Source organism: Balaenoptera borealis, assembly GCF_965194805.1.
Source record: "Balaenoptera borealis genome assembly, chromosome: 7".
Classification (NCBI taxonomy): domain Eukaryota; kingdom Metazoa; phylum Chordata; class Mammalia; order Artiodactyla; family Balaenopteridae; genus Balaenoptera; species Balaenoptera borealis.
Window position 1 is genome coordinate 100273647 of NC_138864.1, and position 21523 is coordinate 100295169.

General features: G+C 35.9%; 1 protein-coding gene across 4 annotated transcripts in view; it reads right to left on the reverse strand.

Annotated features, from left to right (window-relative positions):
- Window positions 1–21523, reverse strand: part of TSPAN12 (tetraspanin 12) — a 67604-nt gene that overhangs the window by 24203 nt on the left and 21878 nt on the right. For all 4 annotated transcript variants that reach the window (XM_082400133.1, XM_082400136.1, XM_082400134.1 and 1 more), the window contains exons 5-6: window positions 4358–4432; window positions 749–856 (exon numbers count right to left, since the gene is read on the reverse strand). In XM_082400133.1, the coding sequence (XP_082256259.1) occupies window positions 749–856; window positions 4358–4432 (183 nt within the window). The remainder of the gene's footprint in view (window positions 1–748; window positions 857–4357; window positions 4433–21523) is intronic.

Below are 21523 nucleotides of genomic sequence, written 5' to 3' on the forward strand. Positions count from 1 at the left end.
ATGGTTAACTTCAAGTCACCAGATTTTAAACATCTAAATATAGTCCCTGTTTGAGAAGATAATGGGATGCAGTGCTATATGGAAGGTAGGTAAGAAAAGCTAAAAGCACTTAACTTTGTAATGTTACTGTTAATAACCATAAGCTAAATGAGATCAAACTTATGATCCCATTTAATCTTCTCAACACCTGGAGGAGATAGGTACTTTTATTATCCCCGTTTTATAGATGAGGAGACTGAAGCTTAAGGAAGTTAAGTAAATTACAGAGGCTCATGTAATAGTAAGCAGCAGAGCCAGAATTTGAACAAAGGTCTTTCTGACTAGAAAGTTCATACTTTTAATGATATACTGAGTCCTAATTCCCAAATGAGACCCATTATTTTAAATTTTCAAATGATGTTTAAATTACAGATAGCTCTAAAAGTCATGAAAAATTATCCATTCAAATAGACCTTGGGTAATTATCAAGGAATTCTCATTAAAAAAGGAAAATTTAGTTTAGCAAAAGGGCTTTTAAAAAATTCTAAAATATATGTGAACCATGGGAAATGAAGCAGAAATGGTGGAAGAAAAGCAGGGCATAGAGCTACTTAAAGTATTTCTCAATAAAGAATTACACCAGTGGTAACTGAATCATTGGCTTAACTTTTCAGCACAGGGAAAATGACCAAAGCCAAAGCTCTGAACACTTGTTTTGAAAGTGTGCCATTTATTCCATACCCTCTACCTCAGAAAAGGTAGCACTTACCTCTCTCTGAAAAAAATTCCAAGCATGAGTAAGCCACCGGTATCTCGGTAAGCCATAATTTGTCATTCTGGCTTTCAAAGTGACCATGTCTGACCACTGTACTGGAACCTAGAGATAGAAAAGACAAAGTATCAACAAATGTAACGTGCAAACAGCCACGTTCAGACACAAATACATTCACAGATTCACACAGACACAATCACTCATAGACTCATCCACATCCTCACACTTACCTGGAATGTACTGCCATTGCCAAACACTACCTTAAATTTGTATTTGTTTGTGGCTTAAATTAAGCTCAGGGTTATTAAATACTTATCAAACAATCTCTACTTGTAGATTTTTGTACTAAATGAGGAGGTACTTCATATTAAGCAAAATAATGCGAAATCACTTAATGCCGATATCAAGTTCAAGGAAATCACAGACAAGTAAGCTATATGTTCTACAGATACACCTGAAGAGCTCCTCATAACAAGTGATCCCTGCTGCAAAATGCCCTTTCATTTGATTTCGTAATGCTATGAAATGGTTCTTTGAAGGGACTGCAGATTATGGTACTAAAATAAAGGGAGAAGAATTAAGGGAAAGAGTTCAGCTCAAGCCAAGCCTCACTCTAGAATAAGTCTGTAAACTTTTCAAAAATTGGATTTTAGAGGCATGCTAGAATTCTAGAAAAATTGTTCTGAAATTAAAGCATTTTTTTTGTGCTCTGCCTCTCAAGGCACCTAGCGCCATGTCCCTGAACAGTGTTTAATCATGACAGAGTTTCAGGTACACAACACAACAGTTGGCAAGAAATCTAATCAGCATATCATGCCATGTTTTATGTACAGTGCTACAGGAGAAATGGGGTCATACCAATTCTAGTCTCTCCACACGTGTGGTATTTATTAAAGTAACTCTTGGGAAACTAGACAGACATCCACACCTGATCTATGGAGCAATACTGACTGCGCTAAGTCAAGCAAATTTGACACTAACTTAAGATTCATATTATTTTGAAATCTTACTTTTAAAAATAGTAATATCAATAGTAGTTTAAAAATTCCTGGCCACAGAAAGTCTTCATTTTGTTCCTTTGTTAATTTTCTTTTTTATTACTTGGAAATGTACAATACAAAAGAAAACACCCCAACGCCTGGGCACACAACTTTGTTCCCTAAATAATGGGCTGACTGGGTATACTGTGTGTTCATCTGGTTCCAACAAAGTTCAGAGAACTAACCAAAGTTCAAGCTATTCACTATAAATTCTTATTATCTCATATCCTTTTGAACATAAAATAAATAGAAGTGAAATAAATTCTCTAGAAACTTATAATCTGAAACAGTTAACATTATTGACAGATTTCATCTACAGAAGGAATGATGAATGGGAGGTGAACATGTATACAAAAAACAGAAATAATGGGAAAATAGGCTGCCTGATGCCCAATCTCTTGATTTGGTTACTAGAACAGTCTTATTTTTAATTTATTTTCCAAAATAAATATAAGTTGTTTCCCACTTGTGACCACAATTGATCTGAAACCAAATATAGCAAGAAACACAGGCGGTCACTGAGGTTCTGGCACAAAATACAGTGCTCTGGCCATAAAGGAAAACACACATGCATTGGCTCCTTGCATGGAACAGGGACGAGCACAAAGCCCATTCTACGCAAAGGCTGGATTCTGCAAAATTTGGCTGCTCATAAACTTTAACGGCACTTTTCATTCACACTGCTATCAGCGCAAAGGCAACAACAACAACAAAATTCTGACAAACGTTTTCCCTAAAGGACTACTTTCCACATTTCACTTTTAAACAGCCCTTGTTTTATCCTGGTGACTTAATGGGGGAAGATTTACACAAGCAAAACAGTGATGTATGCCTTCAGCGGGCACGGCAGTGTACACCTATCTAGTACCATTATGATACTAAAAAAATACTTGCAGATCTCCCCTTCACAGAATAGAAGCAAGTATCTAAAAAAGTATCAATTCCTTTCTGTTTCCTCAAGTTCCTTAGAATTATATTAGAGTCAAAATATTTCCTTTCAAATACCTTAAATTAATTCATTTCAAACTTGTTATAATTTAGGAAATTTATCAAACATTAGTATGATATAAACACTGTTCAAGCCATTTTTTAAATCCACTAGAAAGTAAACTCATTTTTAAAAACCTTTTAATTACCAAAAAGAACACAAAAGCTGAGATGAGGAGATCAAGAATTAATTATACAATTTACTACTCATTGCTTGACTGTTAAGGAGATCCATGTGTTTATTGAAATCAGAAAAAATTAATAAGACACCGAAACTGAGTCCCTGGAATCAATCACTTTTTCATTCCCTTAATATACCAAGTTTCTAGGGATGGTGTGAAAATATGATTCTCAAAGACAACAAGAGCATTCCTATTGTAATAGGAGATTTTGTTTTAAAGATAGTGTTTAACTTTATATTAAACTAGTTAGAACCTGCCCTGACTTTTCAATTTTTAATAGAGAAAAAAATAACCATAAATTCTCTCTTCTTACTGAGAGCTGTCACACATTGAAAGCATGAGTGTTTTCAGAGGGGTCCAGCTGTGTAGCAGTGCCAAAGCATCGTTTACATGTAAACTGAAATATGTAGAGTACCCACTAGTCTGTAATTACCACTTAGTATTCAAAACAGTGTCACAGTACAGTAGCAGATTCACCATAGAATCTTTAATAACTGCATCAGTACCAGAGATGTCTTCAATTTTCTTACACAACTGCCAAAATGCCTCTCAGAAACAAATGTAAAAGAATCTGCTTCGTGGGTGGTGGTGATGTGATGAATTGGGAGATTTTGACTGACATATATACACTAATATGTATAAAATAGATAACTAATCATCATCATCATCATCATCATCATCATCATCATCTATTGATAGATAACTATCAATCTGACCTGCCACCACGAAAACAGCCAGACTTCACAGACATGCAAAGGTGCTCGACCTCATTGATAATCAATGCACCAATTTTCACCAATGAAGTGAGCAAACATTAAATAAGTAATAATGCCCAATAGAGCAGAGGTGAAGTGTGAGTGGTAAACCGAACATGACTGGTAAAATCTTAAGGTTAAGAAACTCTTATTCTCATTCATTCTAACACACACTTCTTAATTTGGAAGATGGTTCGGCTTGCTGCAAACAGAAGGTACATGTTTCCTAGCCATCAGTGTACAGCTGCAGTCAGCATTTTATAAGGTTTTCATGTAGATTTTCAACTTTTCTCAAGTCCTGTTGCAAATGTGAATATTTCCTATTATACAATCAGAAGATAGTAAAATTATTTTAGAACGTATATTATTTTTAGTCTATTATATCCATGTTTAAGCAATCTGTGGAATTAAAGATATATATAGGAATAGAGGAAACGAAAAATTACAAATTATGCTTTGGAACTATGCTTTAGACACAGAAAAGAAAATGCTACATTTCAGAAGTATTGGGAATATTCATTGTTACCAGATAGCATGAACATTCAAATTAATAATCATGTGCCTAACAACTCCAGAGTCTCTGATTTAAAAGGCTGAACGAATATTGTTTCAGACTGTGGTTATAGCCCATTTTGAACTCACCATAATTTCCTGCTCATATGTCCAAACACCACAAGCCAGTTCTACACAGAAAATGACAAGTAAACTTCCAAAATACTGCAGAAGAACAGAAAATGAACGCTGTTAGGATAGAATCAAAGTAAAATATGGTCATCAGAGACAAGCTAAATATTATTCAGTGTTGTTTATCCAAAGGACCAGAAAACCGAGGCACATATTCAAGAAGCGCCCTCCCTTGGGAGCAGATGGGGAAAATTTCAGCAAATTTTGAGACATCGGCAGACGACATTCAATACTCACCTAAGTGGGTCGTTTGGATAGTGCTCCATTTATCCAACGCTTTCATAATTAATTCACTCAATGGATAAGACCACCTCATTTTACAAACGAAGAAATTAATGTGAAAAGTATACAAGATGACTTGCTCAAGAACGTGCATAATAAATGTTAAAGCCCTAAAGTGACGACTGCAGCCATGTTCTTTGTGCTCTCCCACTTCTCCAGTTGTGGGGGTCATTTTCCAAAAGTAAACAGTAAAAGGGTGAGAAAGAATAGGCTCTCTGAAAGTTCACTAATTCCAGCAGAATTAAAACAACTCCACTGCTGTCAGGAATCCTCCACTCCATTTATGGTGCCAGTCAGGGTGGGAGGATTGGGTAGTGATGATTATTGATTATTCCTCTTCACTGGAATGGCAGCTCTATCAAGGGCAGAAATTTACTGTGTTCCTTGTCACAAAGTAGGTGCTCAATAAATTTTTTTAACATAATATATGAATAGATAAGCATATATGAAAACAAAAGCAGAATGAGGTGTGGAGAAAAAGGAACCCTCCTACACTGTTGGTGGGAATGTAAATTGGTGCAGCCACTATGAAGAACAGTATGGAGCTTCCTTCAAAAACTAAAAATAGAGTTGCCATATGATCCTGCAATCCCACTCCTGGGCACATATCCAGAGGAAACCATAATTTGAAAAGATACATGCACCCCAATGTTCATAGCAGTACTATTCACAATAGCCAAGACATGGAAGTAACCTAAACTTCCATCGACAGATAAGTGGATAAAGAAGATGTGACATATACATACAATGGAATATTAGCCACAAAAAAGAATGAAATAATTACATTTGCAGCAACATGGGTGGACCTAGAGATTATCATACTAAGTGAAGTAAGTCAGAAGTGAAGTATTTGTGTAAAGACAAATATCATACGCTTATATGTGGATTCTAAAAAGGAAATGATACAAATGAACTTATTTGCAAAACAGAACTAGACTCAGAGACATAGAAAACAAACATATGGTTACCAAAGGGGAAAGGGAGGGAGGGATAAATTAGGAGTTTGGGGTTAAAATATACACACTACTATATATAAAATAGATAACCAACAAGGACCTACTATATAGCACAGGGAACTCTACTCAATATTTTGTAATAACCTATAAGGGAAAAGGATCTGAAAAAGGATAGCTATATATACATATATATGTATAACTGAATCACTTTGCTGTACACCTGAAACTAACACAACATTGTAAATCAGCTATATTTCAATAAAAAATTTAAAAAAGAAAAGTTAAACAAAAAGCACAGTGATACAATGGAAAGAGACTGGGAGCTGCCTCGGACTGGGTGATCCGGAAAGGCCTCCTTATGAAGGTGATCTTGAAGATGACTCAGTAGCGTCAAGGAGAAGGCAAAGCTGATAAGATGTGTGGCAAAGCAATCCAGGAAGAGGAAAGATCAAGACCAAGGCCACCTTGCAGGTGAGCTAGTTAATTTAAGAACTCAGTGGTAACGGAAATGCAGAAGCGGGTGGGATGGGGACAGTGGGTGAAGCACACAACACTGAGAGGTCCAAAGAGCCAGATCTTCAAGGGCCAGAGAAAGGCTTTTGGATTTCATTCTAAGTGTATTCTACGTGAAATTCACTAGCAAGTGACATGGTGTGATGTACATTATGAAAACATAATTCTGGCTGTTTTGTGGAAAATGACCTGTAGGAAAGCAAGGGTGTGGTCAGTGCAACTAAATAAAAGATTGCTGAATTAGGATGGTAGCAGGCAAATGGGAAAAAATGGACTGATTTAGGATTGTGAGCCATCAAGACTTGAATGTCATTTCTTTGCTCATAATTTTTGCCAAAGAAGGGAAGGGAAGAATAAAAGAGACAGAAATTTGAGCTGATTTTCTATTACTTCCATGATATATCCCTTCTGATTTAAAAATATAAATTACTGTTATTAGTTTTAATATGCTTCCTTCATATAAAAAATAAAGAATATATAGCTATAAAATCTCTTAGACAAAAACATGCTTAAAAATTATTATTTGATACAAAAGATAAAGTAATATTCTTTTTTTTCATTTTTATAATCCTTTTATTATTTAATCTAAATGTGTAGTTACATGAACAAATGTATATTTTTCCAAGTATATTTTCGAAAAGTTTTCTGTGAACTACTTTTTTTTTTTTAACATCTTTATTGGAGTATAATTGCTTCACAATGGTGTGTTAGTTTCTGCTTTATAGCAAAGTGAATATCCCTATCCCACCCCTCTAGGTGGTCACAAAGCACCGAGCTGATCCCATTTTACAAGCCCTTTTACTTTCAGCATATGTAGTACTCCTGGTCAGCTTCAGTCTACTCAGATCTCGTTTCCAAGTATCGCCTTACTTTGAAGATTTTAGCCTTAAGATAATTAGAAGAAATTTCGTGAACACAGTACTCCAAGTCAGTTTTTCTCCAAATTCACCTGAATACTTAAGAGATGTCTAGACATGAACACTACTATATCTGCAACTTATGTTACAAAAAGTCCAAAATGTTCAATAACTATATGCTAGATAAATGTTCTTATCTTTGTTAAGACCCTAGGAAAGAGTGAGACTCCAGAAAAAAAAGTTACACTATGGGATACTTTTGCTTTCTCAGATCTCCAACCTAAATTCTTTTCAAAATTGACTTCTGATTACAATGAAAACCAAAACAGCCTGAAAAGGCAAGATGTCTCTAAACATGAAACATGGACATGGGTGAGAATTATGTGTGCTACTAGTGGAAAAAGGTAGGACATACCCTGACTTTGCCTTGGGGATAACCATGCAGATTTCTGGATTGACTTTGAATCCTTTTAAATCCCATTTTGGTCACCTCTCTCACTTCTTGCCTGCTGGAGTTACTGACTGGCCTACAATGCCTGTGCTACACCGCAGAAAGGCCCCCAGCACAGGGTAAGTGCCCCGATGTACACAGTACATGCAATACCTGAGTGGCTCTCCAGGCTACTGGATGCAAACAACAGTATAATAACTACAGGCATGATGTCACCTTGACTTCCTAGAGTGAGCTTTACAATGGACTAGCAAAACCATAACTTAAGTATCTCCAGGAATGTATACGTAAAGCATGTATATCTAAAACAATTTCTCATTACAAACTCAAAACTGAGATTACCAATCATGGGAGAGAAGGGGTAAGATCCATCTGAGTTGGACACTATTTCAACTGGGGAAATGCATCTTTCAGATTTGATGGTCTTATTTGATACAAGTTCTGCCATATAAAACAATTCCTCTGTCTTTATTCCACTTATACTCGGGGCACAGATCTATTTGACCTTGATATTGAAAATACAAGTTTCATCAACATCAGAAAACTTTCTTGGAGCAAATTAAATCTAAAATGTAATTGAAATAAAATATTTTTTTACAGATGGTTCTGCAGCTTCCTGGTCAGCTGTCTTTGCTTCGTGGTCACTGTATTAGCCTCCTACATCCAGTCTAAGTCCAAGGAAAACTTTAATTGTCAAATCTATCCTTAATACGAGACACACAGATCAACTGCATTTACGCCTACATTTTCTTTTTCAGTGAGCTCTGAGTCCTAGTCATCCTCAAGTTCATCACTGCACAGAGAATCACTCAGTCACTAGTTTAAGAGCTGGATCTGAGTGAGGCATCTATAAAACTTGGTGTTAATCCACAGTTTAAATAAAACAAAGCCAGCAAAGAATTAAGCAACAACTCCCGTTGAGCTTTGTTATGGTAGGTAGGGTACATACATATCACATTTCACTACAAAACCATCTGCTGTCTTCAGCATTATTGAAACATGTGTACATCTCTCCTAATGCTGTCAGTATGTGTCTGTCAAGTCCTTACTTGCCCAACACACGTGGTTTGCTGAGATGGTCTGTACCAATCTAGTCTGCAGAGCAACTCACCCCTCTCCTCCATGAGTGCTGTCCTAGAACAGTGAAAAGAGCTCTGAATTTGGAGTCAGCAGACTGAAGTTCAAAGCCAGCTCTGAAACACACTCTGTGATCTCTGGAAAATCATTAAACTACCCTGACTTCAGTTTGCTCATCTGTGTGATGAAGATAAAAATAAAGTCTTCTTCACTGTTATCATCAAGGCTGATTTGACACATGGGAAATTGTTTTGGAAAATTTTAAATTTTGAATTTGTAAAGCATTATACAAATGCAATTCTGAACTAGTTTGTGAAATACAATCCAATATGGACTTGTCCTTTCCTCCTGGATTTGACCTTCATTCGCTGCCATGTGCCGCAGTTTCTTCTTCATCGTTTTCCAGTATCTCATCTCTTGTTCTTTACCATTTTACCCTTCTCCTTCCCCTTGTATGTCAGGGTATCTCTGTCTCCTGTATATCAAGCTTCAGAGGCTTCAGCTTTTAAACCAGTTGGCTGCCTCACGCACAATTCACTGCGCTCACTAACCTGCCAGACCATTGGTTCTGACTGGCAGGGATCTTGTTCGTAAACATTATTTTATTCCCAGTGCCGAAGCAGGACCTGTCACACAGCAGGTATTTAATAAATGTCAGTGGAAATAATGATCAGCTTACCAACTGAAAAAACCAATTTCAGGTTTCCTTGAATTTCTCTGACTAATTTGAGCTCTGAGTTTCTTGTTAACATTTGACTCCCCTTGACTTTGCTTACACATTTCTGTTCTATATTGCCTCTCTGTTTTACTACGTGTCTTTCTGGAGGATTATAGTATGATAGTTCAGTGTGCCTTTAAACATATAAGACAATTTACATAGTTAAAGAAAAGGAACAATATGCAGACTCTCCTCATCTTTCCTGAGCTACTATCAACTGAACATTTTAAATAAATAAAGCCTGAGAAAGTGTGTTTATACAAGGGACTTAGAATGCAATTATTTGCATTAACAAACTATTTTATTTGCTTTAAAAATTATTTGATACAGACTTTCTTAAAATAGCTAAGTTCTTCTACTGTAATTAAACTAAAATTTGTGTTCTATAAGTTTTATCCCTAAACATATGTTCATGAAAAAACTGCATCAAGTAAGGCAAGCTGATAATAAGATATACCCTCAAAATGATGCAATTAATTAGTGATTTTTTTTTTCACCGAATCTCTCAAGCTGAGAATAATTACCTTTCAGTTCAAAAACGAGTGTCCTCACTGATTTAGATAACAGAAGATTAGATAAAACACTGTAGGTGAAATTTCTTTGTTGACTTTTTTCAACTATACAAATGGAAGAACATGAGCTTTGAAATAAAATAGACCTGGCTTCAGATTCTGGCTCCTTTACATACCAGTTGGATGACCTTGGGCAAACCACTAAGCCTCAATTTCCTCATCTGTCACATGAGAATGTTAAAATTACCTTGCAGTGTTGCACTAAGGATACAACCAGGTAGAGTGCTGTCCCACGGGAAGCATTACCTAAAGGGTAGCCGCTATTAACCATATCATAGTATCTATTAGAATATAAACTCCATGAGTACAAGAGATATTATGTTTTAAATACTTAACATACTGCCTGGCAAAGGACATGTACTCAGTGAATATTTCTTGAATGGATGCAACTATGACTGGAGGATGGCAGCAAGTAAAACTGTTCATTTCTTCCTAAAGACTGTTAGTGTCACTCACTCTAAAGAGTCATCTAAAGCCACAAGTTATTTGGTAAAATCTTTAGTAAAATCCCTGTCCAGTGAGAAAATAGCTGGTATTTTTCAAAAGATCTTTATTAGGAAACTAGAGCAGGAAGGGCGTGGAGGGTGGGAAACCAAATTCTTTTTTAAAAATACTGAAATCAATTCGTCTGTTATTTTAAATAAAGGTTGGCCACAGAACGGCAAGAATGGCATAGCTTAACTAGTCCCTTTGTCCCCTGGATGTATTTGAGGAGGAAGGTAAAGGCATGAAGTCCCACCTTCCTATTTAACCCTTGGTGACTTGTAAGTCAATGCATCCTCCAGTAGAAATAAGGGGGATTCATTTCCCGTATTAAAGATTATTTCATCTCGTTATATGTGTACAGACAAATAATAAAATCTCCAGGAGGTCTTTTCTGAAAGAAACGTTCATTTATAAAAATGTGCTGCTTCCCTGACACCTCCCCCACTCCCCAGGATTTCCCACTAAAGAAAGTAGATTAAACACACGCCCTTATCCCTTCTCCCTGTTGAAGCTTCACCAAAACAACAATAAAGGGATATTTTAAAAGACATAAACCCAGAGATAAAGGAAAAGGAAAAGAAGACAACAGCAAGTATATTTGGGAAGGTACAAAACAAACAGATGAGTAGCAAATTTCTCAGCAGTCCCCCAAAAGCTGAATGCTTAATCAGTAGTGGAGAAAGTAGGGAACAACCTGATTCACATACAGAGCCCCTCCAAATGCGTAGGTGCTGGCAGCCCTGGATACTTGCGGAAGTGGATGAAAGTAGGGCTAAAAAGAGGACGATTTGTTGAAAACTTGTTTAGGAAGAAGTTAGAGCCCTCAGGTCCCCTCCCCTACACTATGTAGCTGGGTACTACCCACCCCTACCAGTAAAGAAGTTAGGGGGTTATTCTGTGGAAACAGTAAAACAGAGTCTCAGGACTGGGAACACTAGGTATAGTCGAGGATAAAGCAGAATACGGGAAACAGAATTGGAGTTCAAATTTAAACACCTTTTCCGCAAAGGTTCAAAACCAAAATAGCATTGGATTTCTCAATAAAATATTGGAAGCTAGAGGCAGCAGGAGGATGTCTTCAAAATTCTGAGGAAAAAAAATGATTTCCAACCTATAATTCTATAGCCATTAGAATTAACATGGATGGACCTGGAGATTATCTTACTAACTGAAGTTAAGTCAGACAGAGAAAGACATATGTATGATATCACTCCTACGTGGAATCTAATTTTTAAAAAATGATACAAATGAACTTATTTAGAAAACCAAAACAGACTTGCAGATATCAAAAACAAGCTTATGGCTACCAAAGGGGAAACATGGGGGGAAGGGATAAATCAGGAGCTTGAGATTAACATACACATATATACACTAATATGTATAAAATAGATAACTAATAAGAACCTACTGTATAAAAAATAAATAAAATAAAATTCAAAAATTCAAAAAAAGAAAAAAACATACACACACTACTTATATATAAGATAGATAACCAACAAGGACTTACTGTATAGCACAGGGAACTCTACTCAATATTCTGTGATAACATGTATGAGAAAAGAATCTGAAAAAGAATGAATATATGTATATGTAGAACTGAATCACTTTGCTGTACACCTGAAACTAACACAACATTGTAACTCAACTAGACCCCAATAAAATTAAAATTTAAAAAAAAAGGAATTAACCTGTAAGGGTATTTAAAGCCATTTTTAGGCATGCGGGCTTTTTAAAAAATGTATTTCCTATGTATGTTTTTCAGGAAACTACTGGAAGATATGCTACCTCAAATGAGAGACTAAACAGAGTAGGACAATGACTTGGATTCCAGGAAACAAGGGATCTAAAACAAAAGGGAGGCAAAGGAAATCTCAGAATGGTAGTAAAGGGGATATCGCATGACAGCAGCAGCTTCAGCAGTCTAGACTGGAGTGGGTCTAGAACGTGCTGAGAGATTTCTTAAAAAAAAAAAAAAAAGAAATCATCGATAGAATAACCCAAATATTTGAATATATGAAGAGAAAACGTACACCAGGGGAAGTTTAGAGTTGAGTTGATTTAGACAGAAAAACATAGAAAACAAGGAGAGTTATGAATTCCAAAAAAAAAACAAAAACAAAACAAACCCAAAGTATTATTCCAGAAAGAAAAAAGTAAACCTGGTAATTTACCTGACCCATCTGTGAATAACATTTACATAGTCATGAGCATGTAAACACTGTTCTAACCAAAATGATAATATATCTGTGTCGAGCTGAGACAGGAAGTATGCATGGGGCGGGGCTGGGGGGTGGTACGGCACTGAGGACAGGAAAAGATAGCAGTTCCTCATCTTGCACAGACGTCAATGGATAGGGCTTAAAACTAAAAGAATGAGAAGAGTTAGATAAATATGTGATTTAGAGATATGGAAGTAAATTCCAAGGGAATCTGCAGAAAACAAAAATTGAAAGCAGTTGCCTCGTTCTTAGCAGTGGAAACTGATAAAGGTGGAGGACTACTATTTTTCATAAGAAGTATTTTGGAATTAAATTTACATTTTGCGTATGACGCACTCTGATAAAAGTAAAAATAAAATTAAAACAAACAGCAGCCCTGCCCCAAAGACTCGACAATCAAGAGAAAGACGCTGGTAGCTGGAGGATTTTATATGTTTTACACAGAAAAGGTTATTCAAAAAGGCTGAAAATTATAAGTAGCCCAATTACACTTCATGGTTATTGGGAGTAAAGGAGGGGGGTGGCAATTGGAAACTTATACTCAGGTGCTGTCATCCTTTTGCTAAATGTACCTTCACTAGCTGAAAATAGGGATGCCATAACAAAATACAAAAAGTTTATACTTAAATGTGATTTACAGACCCGCCCCCCCCCGCCCCCCGCGAGGTCTCTTTCACTAGACCCTATTTGGAAATTTGAATGTCTCCTGCAATATTGCTCATAAAACCACACATGCAGTCTGCTCAAATCAATGTGAGCTGGATTATTTTCCAACTTGGAGAATTCACTTCAGTCACAAAATTTTGAAGTTTAGAACTCTATGTTATGGGCAATTTCGTTCAAGAAGGGAGGCTTGGATTTAGTTTATTTGCTCAAGAAACACACGTTTGTATATATAATCAAGTATTGTGAGTATACAAAATTAAAAGTATATAAAAAGTATGTAAAAAATCAAGTATTCTTATAGGTATATATGTGTATGTGTAAATGTATGTATGTGCGTTTATTATGTCAAAGATATATATACATTGTATAAGTTATTCCTCAAAACATATTACAAAAATATCATTAGCTGTATTTTTGAAAAGAGAAAATGGAGCTAGGTACATTGAGAGGCAACAGAACACTAAGTTTTTCAGAGCACAGTTCCTGGAGCCAAGCATCCTGGATTCAGATCCCAGCTCTACCACTTCGTAGTTGGGCAAATCACTTAACCTTTCTGTGTCTCCGCGTCCTCATCTATAAAGTGGAGATAACAATCGTGGCAACCTTATAGTATAGTTGGGAGAATTTAATGAGCCAATACATGTAAAGCACATACAATAGTGGCTGGCACATAGTACATATTATATCACGGATGTTGGCAGTGGTGTTAGCAATACCTCACAATCCATCATCTATAGACCCCCCCCACTACTGAACACAAATGCACACAAGTACATGTTCACATGGGTATTTACAAAACCTTTCTTGTCTTTGAATTAAAACACCTACAATCCCATCTTTGACCTTTTCCAGTAGGAAAAAAAAAAAAAAGACTACCAGTAATATCAAAATTTTAAGGATGGCAAAAAAAATTCCTTTTTCCCTCCTCCAAATAATGCCTAATTAAAGGCACAAATGCTGCTTTAACTACTATATCAAATTCCTTGACACTTTATCTCAATAATTCCATCTCTTTTTATGTTTTGAGCTTACATTAAGTCAGTCAGATCAGCTTCTTTTAAAGTTAATAGCAAAATTAACTTTTGTTTTTATTCATATTTTACAATTTTTATAATGAAATATAATGTCATATAGCCAATGAGTGCTTAACAGTTCATTAAATTGAACTTTCATAAAAACACTAATAAGTGAAATTATTACTTATGTACTGTTAATAATTGATTTAATAAAATTTCAAAGAAAGTAATATTTGTTTTGTACAAAATATTTCAAATAATTTTCACTTTGGGGAAAATAGGTTTATTTTAAATTTTTCCTTTCTAGCTTCTATCAATCTAATGAAAAGAAGAAAGCAATCTGCCCTAACAAAGCCAATCAATTTATTGAGAATATTAAACTTTATAAGCAGTTGAGAAACATAGGAAAAGATACTTTCAATTACGAAGAGCTTTTTAATAGGAACTATGTTCTATTGATATAAAACTTATCCTCATCATATCCAGCTTTACGGATAGAGGACTCTGACATATATACCATCTAAAGGAAACAAAAAATCCTATATCCAACCTACGATAAATAGACAAAACAGTTATTCTCCAAACTGTTTTCCTGTATAAATGCCAACTGGAAAAGAATTTTTACATTAAAACAAAATTGTAATGTCTTCCATGAAACACTTATATATATAAGTTTCTCTGTGCGAGCAAAGCAGATAATAAACCACATATCACAGTACCTCCTCAGAGAGAATATATTTCACTGGGTGAGAAGTAAAAAGTATAAACACTGTAAAAGTTATTTTAATCTGCTAGTCTCTTAATTCATAACTAAAAACTCAGATTGTTTTTTCATAAGTAACATTCAACATAATTTAAAACCACAAAAGTCAGATTTGCTTATCTTGGAACATTAATACAACCTGAGCCTCACTTCTCCACAAATAAAAACTATTTCAAAATATAACATACTTTACTGGACATTTGAATATTTTAAAAACATGGTGCCTTTTGACTCCTACCTACATGCTACATAACCAACTCTTTTAATAAACAAAGAGTTTGATGAAAGGCCTGCATTCACTAAATGATAAATGATAAACTCCAGTCTCTACCCTGTCAAATGCTAAACTCTGCAAGCTTTCAGTGCTAAGTATCTCTATGTCAGTTGTTTATTTTTCCTTTCCCAGTGATTGGAGGTTTAAAAATATTATATTACTTAAAGTTAGTAAATAAGAGAATTCCAGTGCCAAATATTTGTACAAGATAATGGAACGGCTGACATTCTATTAAGAATCCACCGGGACTAAACTACTAACAGTCCAAGAGCACTTGTGCTTAGAACACACACCCACACAAAGCCTCTGTTTTAGCCAAGTCTCAAAACGATGTCATAGCAGACACAGGCTTGGTACTTTCTGAAGGCCAATTATTCACCATGTTCTGTGTGTCTTTACAAAATTTTCCAAGAAAAGGCAGCATTAAATTTCCTTTCTTTTAAGAATTATAAATGAGATGAGTACAGTCTAATTTAGAAAAAGCTAGAACTATAAACCAGTTTTTGAAGAAACAAAGTCTTGTCATTCCTGAGCCCATGCAGGAAGGTGAGCTAAAGTAAGAAAGTATCGGTACGCTGTGGTCCTTTGTTCATGCTTACCTTTGAATAAATACATAGAAGAATCTTTGTAATAATGTATCTTAATTTACTTCCCTTTTCGATTTTATTTACACTGGTAATTTGCTGAGCTAGTTTCTCTATCAAAGATGTTGGTGAAGTTCAGGTTAATAAGCATTTGCTTCACACGCTGTTCAAACTCTGAGACAGAGAAATGTATTATGCCAAAATCGGAGGGACTTAGCCAGGGGCTACGGGTTCTCGGGGTCAGTGATGTATATCGTGATAGGTAACACATTAAGGGTGAGGCAATAAAGCAACTGGACACGCTAGACAGGTCACCATGTATATAGCTTCTGTTGCTTTGTAAGCCAGGTCAGCTAAAGTCTGCATGCTCGGCCCCATTGCAAAAGATTTACAGGGTGTTTCTGGTCCCGGAAGAGGTTGTCTCTATGTATTACTGGCCTATTCCTCAGAATGCAAGACAGGAGTCCCCATCACCAGAACCTCGGCAGGAAAGTACAGAGGAAGTATCCTAAGCAACACAGTCAAAGAACACCAGACTCAATTCTGATCCAACTCATGCCTCTCAGATGCAAACGTGGCCAGATACCTCACAAACACAAGAGGAGCGTGAGTTCATTACCACCAGTGTCTTTAGGACAACATCATTTACAAGACAACAGGTTAGGAAATTGGAAATTTTAAAGGATTTTATTAGGTAGAAAGGGAATTCATACTTCAATATCTGCAATAACTTTTGAATCATTCTATAACTATATTTGTGAAAGTATCTTCTAAATCACTTTCTTTTGTTTTACCTTTATTTTCAGACAAGATATACATTTTAACTTACCTTTGTACATTCTCCAGAAAAACCTCAAACCTATTTGTTAAAAGAGTATTAAAGGGATATGTTTCCATTAAATTTTATAAATCCACGAATATAAATATTTATTATAAGTGAAGAGGTTTATTCTTTTTTTTTTCTTCTTGATAAATCTATTCAAGCAAAAGCACTTTCTTCCTGAACCAAAAATATGTATTTTCTTTTTTAAAACAATTAAGTAGAAGAACACAAGCCGATCTACAGTCATGCTTTAATGTTCAGGGAAAGAAAACCATATGTGAATAATGATAAAATCACTAAATTGTCACCAAAGTTGCCCAAACATCAGTAATTCAGTCTAATTGGTAGAAGGAACAATTTGAATTAAATAGCATGAATTACAGATCAATTTTAAAGAAATGCATGTTTGTTACAACAAATATTTTAGCTATAAGAATATTGAAAAGTAGAGATCCTTAAAGACCTGCTTTTATAAACAGATTAATGATGATTTGAAAGAAGCATATCCATTATCTGTAGGTAAGTGCTTCTAACATGCTTAAAAAGTTTGTTCTCAAACAAGTTAAGCAGTTCTACAACAATCCTCTGCTACTAGTCAATTGTTTATGGAACTTTTTTTCCCCTGAGTCTGGGAAATTGTGGCAGCATTCCAAAGAACTACTGTTCTAACCATTCCACAAGAGCCCTTGGCTGGCTGGTCTCCCTAAGGGCATCCCAGCCCCACACCCAGTTTCCTGGTGCCTACTTTAGCTTACTAACTATAATTTTGCTATTAAACCTGAATTAAACACATCCAGATTAATAAAATTTTGTTTACAATGTACATCTGGGGAAAAAACTCTAAAGCATTAGCTAGACTGCCCCACCTGAAAACCTTTATTCCTTCATCAGTAAAGGCACATTGTTAGAAAAAAATACGTCTTCCATTCTCTCTTCCATCATTAAGAAGGGTTCTCTAAATGTGAAGCCCCCTTAGCCCAGAGTGGCAAGACCAGGTAGCTATCTTCTCCCAGGTAAATGAGAAAAAGGCCCAGAAGAAAGCAAGAACAGACACTGCTTCCTGGGTTATGTAGCAAAAGAGCATATCACATCACTCTGCAGCTCCCAAAACTTCACACTGCAGAGTATGTGCACAAGATATATTCAAGACAGCTCCATAATTTGGCCCTAGGTCACACAGCCAAGTCTCAGCCTTGCAAGCCTGACACACATCTATCCAATGACCTACACATGCCCTTTGCCAAGCACTCCAGGAGCTTCTGAGTCTTATCACAACTGCTCCCTCCACTAGCCTTTCAATTCCTCAAAGTCCCTTGCTTCCCCTGCAAAGGCCCTTCTCCCACCTCTGTCCATTCACCAGCCACCCAAATTCTGCCCTCCCCCTCAGATCTCAGTTCAAATGATTCCTCATGTCCCTTTATTAAATGCTCTTGGTAGAACAAGGCTATCTATTGTTCCTTCCAGTTCTTTTAAAGTACTTTAATAACACAAAAGAGAACTTTTAGAATTAAAATATTTTAATCACAAAAGGCAAACTTCTCCAAGTCTTGTTAAAAGTTATCAGTCCGTGTCTTCAACTCAGCTGTGTAAACCCTGCACAGAACCTGAAAATTTATAATATTTTAAGTGCTTGTTTCCTAGAAGAGTCACTGAAAACATTCATATTTTTACTTAACTAGCAACAATTCTTACATTGGCACGTATCATCTAATAAAATTCCAACTTTCTTAAAGATGTTTCTAAAATGTCTTCATAGTTGTAACCATATTGTGGAAACTTGTAGTTTCCAAATTTTAGAGTTTTAAAACTAAAATAATGGTAATCTAAAGAAAGTTCAGGGATAATCACTTATTTCTGAATAATTCAAATGTAGTGCTTAAGAGGAATACTAAGTGATACAACTACAGTGTTTATACATTTTAAATAAAATTTAAATGAGTGTTTCTGTCATGTGAGCTGAGAAGATTCATTTTAATCTAAGCATATAATTGGAGCCTGTAATAACCCTTTATCTGAATAAAGGGGGAAATGGGGACTTCCCTGTTGGTCCAGTGGTTAAGACTCCACGCTTCCACTGCAGGGGGCACGGGTTCGATCCCTGGTCAGGGAACTAAGATCCCACGTGCCACGCAGCGAGGCCAAAAAAAAAAAAAAAAAAAAAAAATCCCTTCTATGAATAAAGGGGGAAATATATGGATCACAATTCTGAAAAAGTAGGGTTTTTTAATTTATGAAATTTCATGAAAAAAGCCTTTAATTCATAAGCTATTATTTAGTCATCAAATTCATCAGATATATATTCAACATCATTTTTCCATACAGGTTTTCTGAAAGCTACTTTCCTCATTATAGCTTAAACGACTTAATTCTCTCATCTTTTACATGTGTCATTTGCTTGTCTATTGACTTAACTCTGTTTCCTGAGTCATCTAGACACCGATATGATTTTGAATGAATAGCTACAGTTTTACCTAGGCCAAAGGAAGTCAATAGATGCTGGACCCAGATGTGAAAGCAAAAACTCCACACAATTGCTGAATTAAACTCAAGGTAGCATTTGCTGAACCTGTAACCAGCACCCACAGCAGAATCACCCTTTCAGAGCACGTGCTGCCAGAGAAATATCTGTCACTGAACTCTGCACAGACTAGGTATATTCATCAAATCAGTGGGTATAGATTTATATGGTTTATATTTAACCAAAGCTATCTCAAATGTATATAATAAGAAACAATATATAACAAAGCTTAAAATGCTTACCAGGACAGAGTATACCTAAATTATACCAAAGTCAGAAATACAAAACCTTGAGCCATTCATACTTCAAACCTTAAAGTAAGCAAAAAGTCCAAAGAACACTCAAGATCCTGTCATAAAGACCCACCACTAAGGGCATGAATATCATGACATTTCCTTTCAGAGACATCTGCTTATGTGCTTTTCCGGGGTATAATTAGAGACAGTCAAACCAACATCACTTAAGAAACAGAAAGGTTAATGGAGCTCTGTCCTGGGCTTTGTGTGCATACAAAACCGAGATGTGCAAGCTGAACCTCCAGCTGCAGAAACGCCTACATCATCTTCAGTTTCCTCTGCTTGTAATTTTTGTGAGTTTAACAACTAAATTTTAAAGCTATAGCTCTAAAAGAATTCTAGTTAACATGTCAAAATAAAACGCATATATTGAAGGGATATGTTTCTATTAGATGAAAAACGCATAAATATTGAATAATACCCCGTTTCCTCATGTCAAGTAATACAAACATTACTATCATGTGCAAAAATTCTATCTCAGCAAAGTCTGCTGAATTCAGCTGCCTTCCACTCAGTCCCCAAAGTCTTAGTCCAGACCCTGTGCATGGCTTCCAAAGACTAGGGTATAACCACTAACCAGCCTTCCCAATGCCTCCAGCCCTTAATGTTATCATTTCATTAAACGCTGGAAACACCCATTGACTCTGTATAGTCCAAGGGATAACATCAGACTCTCCTACAAAGACCTTCATGGTTGGCTTACTTCATGCGCTTTTCACTGGCACCATAGCTACATGGAACTTCTAAGTTTTGCCTAAACTTGCCATGTTCTTTCACTCTTCTGTATCTTTGCACATACTCTTCACGTGGCTTCCCTCCTCCACCAGAAAACTCTTACACATTTTCAACATCCAGCTCCAATAAAGACTCTCCTGCAAAACCTACCAGAAATCTCCAACCGCTCCTTGTTCCGGGTTCCCACACTAATTTATTTATAACCTTAATACTGTATCGTGCTGTGATATTTTCTTTGCAGTCTCCCATTTCATCTTTGTATCTCATGTCTATCACAGACTGAGTACTCAGTATATGTTTACAGAGGGAAAAAGGAAAGAGAGGGGAAGGAAAGAGGGCAGAAAGGGAAAGAGAAGTTGTTTGATTCTTGGACAAGATAAGGGAGAACGATGGTCGAATTTTTAGAGTTCCTTCCTTAATAAGGACATTAAAAGACTATATTTTTAAAAGTTGAATGACTACTGAATACCTTGGATTACAGATGAAGCATATTTAAGTTTTACAGAAATAGTGCCAGTAATTAATTAAATGTATTCCAGTCATTGGGTGGTGGAATGAAACACGTATAGACTTGGAGCATAAATTGAATCTGAATGCTAATGAAAGCAGCTAGCAGGTGTGTATCTTCAGGCGTCCTACTTCCCCTCAGGTGTAAAATAAGTCTAACCATATAAAGTTGCTGTAAGTATTTTCTGAGAAAACAGAGTGAAACTCTGGGCAGATGAACATGCAATCAATGATATGATGGACTTTGATTTAGAAATAAAGGTGCTAGGCTAGCAACCAAAACTATAAATAGCAAATAATAAAGATATTTAACTTAATAATTTAATTTTAACTTAATGGGTTATAAGTAGTTGTATAATTATTAAATGTATAACTACTTAAAAGAAAGACTTAAACAGAGTCAGTAGAAAATTAACTGCTATTTAAAGATATTCCCGTTTTGCATTATGATTTTAAACAACAGAAAACTGAGGATGGTTAATTTCTCCATGGCCATTAAAAACGTACTTGATTTCTCTTAAGAGAATCAGTTCAAATCTGGTTCAACCACTGGATATTTTAAGAAAGCTTTAAAAGTGCTTCCACACAATCACTAGCTATGTGCAAATTCTCTGGGATAATAAAAGTGAAAAAAAAAAAAACCTTCCCTTTTAAATACAAGGTACTGATCTTAAACATGTAAGGCACAGGCAACTTAATTTCTGACCAGTGCCTGACAAGTTGTGGTTTGCTGGCAGCTGAGCATATATTAGCATCACACTCTGACAAATGACGATCTCCTGACGGTGACATTCAGCTGTTGTCGATATTG